The sequence below is a fragment of the Marmota flaviventris genome, chromosome 2, assembly GCF_047511675.1.
Source record: "Marmota flaviventris isolate mMarFla1 chromosome 2, mMarFla1.hap1, whole genome shotgun sequence".
In the NCBI taxonomy this organism is placed as follows: Eukaryota; Metazoa; Chordata; class Mammalia; order Rodentia; family Sciuridae; genus Marmota; species Marmota flaviventris.
In genome coordinates, this window is record NC_092499.1 from 157,800,449 (window position 1) to 157,808,505 (window position 8,057).

Below are 8,057 nucleotides of genomic sequence, written 5' to 3' on the forward strand. Positions count from 1 at the left end.
CAAAAAAATTCTATTCACAATAGTATTCAAAGAAGGAAAAATTTTAACAAAAAAATGCAAATCCTATATTCTAGAAAGTACAAAACATTGTTGAATTAAATCAAAGAAGTTCTAAATAAAGGGAAAATATCCTACATTCATGAACACAAGACTCTACATTAAGATCACAATACTCCCCAAACTGATTCACAAATTTAATGAACTCCTTATCAGAATCTCCCTAACTTTTCTATATAAACTGACAAACTCATTTTAAAATTCAAACAGAATTGCAAGGGAAAGAGAATAGTTAATATAATCCTAAAAAAGAAGAAAAAAATAAAAATATTTCTATCTCCTGACTTCAAAACTTACTACAAAGTGACCATAAATCAAAACAGTGTGGCACGAGGTTAACATATAGATCATTGCAGTACAATTTAGGGTCCAGAAATAAATCAATATCCCTTTGGTCAAATGACTTTTTATAAAGGTATCAAGACCATTGAATAGGGGAAAAAACAGTCTTTTCAAGAAATGGTGTGGGACAATAAGCCACATGCAAAAGAATAAAGTTGAACCCTTCTCCCATGAACCTAAATTTAAGAGCTATACTACTATAAAACTCTTAGATGAAAACTTTGTTACCTTAGATTTGGCAATGGATTTTTAGATATGTCACCAAAAGCCTAAACAATACAAGAAAAAATATATTAACTGACTTCATCACCAAAATTTAAAAGGTGGAAGCCAACTCACAGAAGGGGAGAAAATCATATATCCAGAAAGGGTCTTACATACAGAAGGAAACAAATATTCTCTCTCACCCAGTCCATTCCTCAAAAGAAAGAAAAGAAAAAGAAACAAATGGCATAAGCATATAAAAAGATGTTCCATATCATTAGTCATCAGGGAATTGTAAGTCAAACTATAACATATCATTTCACACACCCACTAGGAAGGCTAGAATCAAAATGTCAGTTAACAAGTGTCTGCAAGAGCATGACAGTTCTCTGGTGGCCTTAGACCAATATATTCCACTCCCAAACCACCTGCTCTGCCCCCACTTTTTCTTGCTTATGAGGTCTCAAAGTAACTGCAAAATGTATGTACTGGGAATGCAATATCCTAAAACAGGAAAGAACTGGCTGAAACTGCCAAGGCTTTTCCTGTCCCTCCCAGGGAATGGAACATCTTGAGATAGTGAGAACTGACAGGGACAGTCTGGGCTTTGTTCCTCTTTTCCCCCAGAAGCCAGATGCCAAAGTTTTTTTGCACAGTGAGTCACATCACCCCAGAGGTATATAACCCAGGTTGTCTGCCTTTAGGTGGTCCCTCAGCTGCATTGAATGTAGGGCAGCTGAGATTTCATTTGCCCTAGGCAGTTTTCCTGAGTCTTGGGGAATCATCCCACAATGAATCAACATCAAAATTTAAGCCTCTCTTGTACCTTAATGCCTGTCTGTAAATAATAAATCTGCTTCATGTGACTTATTATATAGGATGTTCTATTCCACCAGACTCAAGTAAGCTGGTAACCACTACATAGTATAACTGCTACACACCAAGAATGTGGAAAAATTGGAACCCTTATATACTGTTGGAAGGAATGAATGTAAAATGGTGCAACCACTTTGAAAAATAGTCTGAAAGTTCTTCAGATGATTGAACACAGACTTTCCACATGACCCAGGAAATCTACTCTTAGGTATATATACACAATGAAATGGAAACATGCCCATAATTGTGGCACATAGTTTAAACAACCTCTAGAAGGTAATTTATAACACTCCACAGAAAGAGAAGTAAAGTCTGAAATCAATGACCTCAGCTTGAAAACCAAACTAAATCCAAAGTGAATATAACAAGGAAAAATAACACCAGAAGTCAAAGAAATAAAAAAAAAAACAGGAAAACAATAAAGAAAAATTGACAAAACAAAAACTAGTTATTTGAGAAACAGTCTAGTCAGACTGAAAATGGGACAAAAAAGAGAGAAGACAAAATTACCTGAAATGATGCTCAGTGTCCCCTGACATTGGGGAAATGCAAGTTTAAAACCACAATAAGGGCTGGGATTGTGGCTTAGCAGTAGAATACTCACCCAGCACATGCAAGGACCTGGGTTCAATCCTCAGCACCACATAAAAATAAATAAATAAAATAAAACCACAATAAGCTAACACCATACTGGAATATCTAAAACTAGAAACAGCAACTGTTACACCCAGTGTTGGCAAGGAAGTAAAGCAACTGGAACTTCCATGTGTTGTTCATGTCAAAGTAAAATGGCATAACCAATTTGGAAAAAGAGTCTGGTAGGTTTTTAAATAATCATATATCTACCATACAACTCAATTATTTCACTCTTAGTTTCCCCCCCCCAAGGAAACAAAAGCACATGTCTACACAAAGACTCGTATGCAGATATTCACAAATAGATATTTGCCTATAAAAATAGACAAACTGGAAACAATAAATGCTCATCAATCGAAAAATAAATAATCAAAATGTAATATATTCACAGCCTAGAATACTATCCAAAAATAAAAAGAAATGAACTACTGATACATGTAACAACATGAGCAAATCTCAAAATACTTAATGCTACATGAAAGTGAGTAAACCAGGTAAAAAAGAGTATATGCTATATACCACTTATACAAAATTTTAGATAATGAAAACTTATCTGTGTAAGGTCAGAAAACAAATCAATGATCGACAAAAAATGGGCCACAAGGAGGGTAGAGAGGAATCACAGAGGAACAGAAGGAATGTTTTAGAGATGATGTTTGCTGTCTTGATTGTGGTTATGATTTCATGTATACATACATTATACTAAATTGTATGTACACTTTAATATGTATTTATTTTATGTCAATTATACTTCAATAAAGCTGCAAAAGGAGGAAAGGGGAGAGCTATAGAAGGAGAGACAGAAGAGGAAAAATCTGATTAGGAGGACCAATATCCAGAGTTTGGTAAGGGACATTAAAGGTCTAGAAATAATCAAAGAGCATTCCCTAAAACTGAAGAACACAAGACTCCAGACTCAAAGATTTTTCCAAGTACTGATCAAAATGAATTTAAATTTTAAATGAAATCTGTACCTAGGTACATAATCATGAAAGTTTAAAATTCAGAAAATGGCAGGTGCGGTAGTGCATGCCTACAGTCCCAACTACTTGGGAAGCTGAGGCAGGAGAATTGCTTGAACCCTCGAGTTGGAGGCCAACCTGGACAACAGAGAGATGCCATCTAAAATAAATAAATAAATAAAGTAGCAGGGTGCAGTGCAGCAGGTCTGTAATCGCAGCAATTTGGGAGCTGAGGCAAGACATCGAAAGTTCAAGGCCAACTTCAGCAATTTAGCAAGATCCTAGGTGACTTGGACACTACTACATTGATGTTCATAGCAGCACAATTCACAATAGCAAGACTGTGGAACCAACCTAGATGTCCTGCAATAGACCAGCTGGACACTGGACACATTTCTGGAGCTCAGAAAAGTGGCCCAGATTCTAGGAACCTGGCCTGAGCTTGCCTGCCTCTGTGCCCTTGATCCTGTATCAAGGCTCCCTACTGCCTCCTCCTCCCTTGTCTTGAGATATATCTTCACCATCTTTTGAGTCTGAGTCCAGAGGCACCTTGCGTCCTTGGGGATCCTGCAGTCCCTTACCCATCCCTCAACACTGAGTTCCCAGTTCTCCCAGGCAGCAGCAAACTTGCCTTCTCCCCCTGAGGCTTATTATTTGAACCATGCCTGGAAATTTTGCATATTTGAATGCCTACAGGTATTTTTGTAATCCACCCCTCCCCTTAAGCACCTAGCCCAATGTCTTCAGGTAATGGGAGAAGGATAAATAGTGACTCAACCCACAGTCACATTTATTGTCTGCATGTCTGCGCGCGCGCGCGCACACACACACACACACGTGTATGCACTTTTTATAATACAAATTCTTTTAAGCTCCCTTCATGGTTGCCCACTTTAATGGTAGCTTGACTACTGGTTAGCTGCTAGGTCCTTTCTGAGAGTGATAGGGGTTTTCTGCTTTCGTGGAGAAACAACACAGGTACTATTTGATTATAACAAATAACAGGCACAAAATTTCAAGGGAGTATTGATAGTTACTGAGCCTATAAAATTTTACCTCATTGGAGTTTATTTTACTGAAAGAAAAAAATAAGTAAATTATGGCAGCTATGACAAAAGGCAGATTTTTAAACCATAAGTTAACCAGGCTTGGCCCAAGGGGAAGGAAACTATTAATTTTTAAGGTTTCCTGCATCAAGAGGAACAGTGTCCCAGCCATGAGAAGAGCGATGGTGGCCCCAAATAGAGACAGTAACTCACTCTTTCCTAATATCTCCTTTGACCACTTGTCCATTCTACACAGGCCTTCAAGGATTTAAGTATAATAAAAATTAAACACTGCTCCGAGTGTGGACTTCAGAATTCATTGAAATTGAAAAAGCTCCTAAAAAGGCACAGTAAGATAGATGCCCTTCAATAGACGAATGGATAAAAAAATGTGGCATTTATACACAATGGAGTATTACTCTGCATTAAAAAATGACAAAATCATAGAATTTGCAGGGAAATGGATGGCATTAGAGCAGATTATGCTAAGTGAAGCTAGCCAATCCCTAAAAAACAAATGCCAAATGTCTTCTTTGATATAAGGAGAGTAACTAAGAACAGAGTAGGGAGGAAGAGCATGAGAAGGAGATTAACATTAAACAGGGATGAGAGGTGGGAGGGAAAGGGAGAGAGAAGGGAAATTGCATGGAAATGGAAGGAGACCCTCAAGGTTATACAAAATTACATACAAGAGGAAGTGAGGGGAAAGGGAAAAAAAAAACAAACAAGGGGGAGAAATGAATTATAGTAGATGGGGTAGAGAGAGAAGAGGGGAGGGGAGGGTAGAGGGGATAGTAGAGGATAGGAAAGGTAGAATACAACAGTTACTAATATGGCATTATGTAAAAATGTGGATGTGTAACCGATGTGATTCTGCAATCTGTATACGGGGTAAAAATGGGAGTTCATAACCCACTTGAATCTAAAGTATGAAATATGATATGTCAAGAGCTTTGTAATGTTTTGAACAACCAATAAAAAAATCAAAAAAAAAAAAAAAAGAGCTGGGGATGTAGCTTAATAGTAGAGCATCCCTGGTTTCAATCCCCAGTACCTCCGACCCCCCACAACCCCCCCCTCCAAAAAACTCAAATCATATAAAATTCAGAAAGAAAAATTGATCAAAAGAGAATGAAAGCTGAAGTGCACAAAAATTAAGAACATGGCCTTCCTGGTTTTCACACACTGGCTCTGACATCTATTAGTTGAGTGATCTTAAATATGTTACTCATCCCCTCTATTTCCATTTTCTTACCCTTGTCATAGGTAGTAGCAGTAGTCATGTAGTTGTTACAAGGATCTAACAAGTTAATATCTAGAAAGTGCTCAGAATAGTACCTGGTTTATGGTAAATGCTACATAAGCGTTGGTTAAATAAATAAAAATCACTTTAACATTGAACTTGTTATCAGCGATACTGAATGACAAAAGAATAATGCTTTTAAAGTTTTGAGGAAAACTAGTTTCCATGATCATTCACATGTATGGGATAGAATGGAGATATGTGGGGCACTACATTGACAGAAAAATCACATCCTACAACAGCTTTTCCTAAGAATCAATTGAGAATAAAAACCAAGAAAGGATTTAATCCAGCAAAGAGAGATAATCCAGAAAACAGTACCTTCCACTGAAAATTTCAGGAAGCAGCTTTCCAGCAAGCCTATAGAAAAACTAATGTGAAAGCAACAGAAATAAAACTCCAAACTTCTTTTCCAAGAAAAAGGATTTGAGTGAAAGCAAAAAACAAAAGAACTTTTGGGTGAAAAAGATGTAAAGTGGAAAAAAAGAAAGGCAGCACTATGAAAAAGACAAAAGGAGCATAAAAACAGAATCACAGTACACAACGTGAATCTGCAGTAACAACAATCAATGGTACAATCAGATCTCTCAGCTTTTAGAAACAAACTTTTATAGCTAAAGTCAAAAATGAAAAAGTGCTGCTGACAAACTTGAAATATTAATCTTAGAAACCAACAACTCAAGGGATACTTTACACAGGCGATGGACTTTTTGTTTTTAAGATGTATTACCTGAAGTTACAAAGTTTGCCAACAAAAGAAATAAAGACAGTGCTTTACTACATTAGGAGGATGGGAAGGAGGGCTGAATAAGTAACTAAATCCTCTCCTATCCTTGGCCAGAACTAATTAGAAATAGCTAAAACTGAAAAATTAAGTATAAACAAACTGAGACAGTTACATGTCTGCCTCGGGAGAGGACAGGATGGGAAACATAGAACAAGGAACTGTTTTGTTGTTGTTATTTTAGCCCACGGGAATGTAAAGTCTGATAAAAGTTTTACAAAGGGAACAAGCTTTTAGTTTAGCAGTTTCTCTTTTGGGGGTGAGGGGGAAACAAACACAAGAAATACTGAGAATGTCACCAAAACAAGGCTTTTCGTTTCTACCGGGTTAGAAGCTAAGAAAGTAAAAATCAAGATCTCAGCAATATAAGGAAAAGAAATTCACAGCAACAGGCAGGTGCTGACTTCAAAAACCAGGAACGGGAGGAGATAACCGTGACCCTGAACCTTCCCAGTCCATAAATTCTAAATAAGTACAAAATCGAACTCGGACAGAATCGCTAAACACAGAACTCAAGAAAGGCCCAGAATCCACCGACATATTAACAAACTAACAACAAAAAAATGTGTTGTTCGAGTGCATCTAAGAGTCTTGAAAACGTCAACAAGCAAGCTGTCCAGTAGCAGACACACACCGAGAAAGCGGCACTTATAAGACCTCTGTCTCCTCCTAGATCTTTCTCACATGCTTCTTTTCGCCTAAGATTTAACAACAGAAACAAATGGCCTCTCTCGGATAGTAAATAACAAGAAGATCATTGACAGAATTACTTTAAAGGTTGTTAAAAGCAAGAATCGGCATCCGCGCAACCCTTACCAATGACAAGCGTGGCTCAACAGCTTTTGAGCCTGTAGAGCCTCCACAGAGACCCAAAATGCGCGGTCCCGGGAGGAAACAAAGCCGTGGGCGGAGCCTTCCGGTGCCGGGAAAAGCGGACAGGGGAGGAGCGGCCCTCCCGCGAGTTCTGACCCAGCTCCGCCCCCGCCCCTCTCGGGCTGTTCCCAGGAATCCCGAATCCCTGAGCCCGCGACCAACCGCGCGTCAGACAGCGGCTGCCCGCGGAGCTGGCAGGGTGGCACGAGCTCCGGAGGGCTGCTCCCGGCCAGGCGGCTGGACCCGCGGGCCGCGGCCTAGAGAAACCAAGTCTTCGGGTTCCACCGCGGCGGCCGCTTGGCGCCTGCTCACCTTCTCTTCCACGCAGTTGACAATGATGGAAGGGTACTTGCGGCTGAGCCAGCGGAAGAACGCTGGGACTCCCATAGCAGCAGCGCACCTGGAGTCAGCGGCTGGGCCAGCGGACCAGCGTAACCAGAGAGACAGGAGCGGCAGCCGCGGGCACCGGCACTTCCTCCCACGTGCGCGCCGGGGACCGGAAGTGACGTCACTGCACCGCGCCGAGGAAGCCGGGAAGGGGACTCAGCTAGGTGAAGGAGCTGACGGGCTCTCTTGGTAATGGCGGTTTTGGGAGGCCGGATTCGGTGGCGGACGAGGTGGTGTGAAGACTGCGGCTAGCTTCGCTTCTCGAGCTTGTTCTTGGTGTTCGCTGCCCGGGAAAGCGAGGTCTAGCTCCTCTGAATCGCGGGGTTTCTTGGTAATGCCTTTGCCATGGCTCCGCGGGGATCTCACTTCCCCTGACCTGGGTTCTGCTGGGACGGCATCCCCGCGCTCTGCAGGCCTCCGGAGGACCTCTTCCTTGCACTCTTGGTCTTCTTTGTAAAAGCGTGCCTTATTTTTACCCTCCTTTTTAATTCGTCTCAATGTAGAGTTGAATCAAAGCATTTAAACTCTCATTTCCATTTCGTGGTTTCTTTGGCTTTGTGCCCACAGTACATCTCCAGACTATAGAA

The 8,057-nt window shown here is 40.4% G+C and overlaps 1 protein-coding gene across 2 annotated transcripts in view; it reads right to left on the minus strand.

The window, feature by feature from the left end:
* The window catches only part of Xrn2 (5'-3' exoribonuclease 2), a 76,454-nt gene extending 68,887 nt beyond the window's left edge, over positions 1-7,567 (minus strand). Inside the window, exon 1 of one of the 2 annotated variants that reach the window (XM_027920015.3) lies at positions 7,396-7,567. In XM_027920015.3, coding sequence (XP_027775816.1) covers positions 7,396-7,470 — 75 coding nt within the window. In that variant the 5' untranslated portion in view covers positions 7,471-7,567. Of the gene's footprint in view, positions 1-7,026; positions 7,106-7,395 lie in introns of those variants that run through there. The other variant, XM_027920023.2, reaches the window with a different exon arrangement.
* Positions 7,568-8,057: the final 490 nt, after the last annotated feature.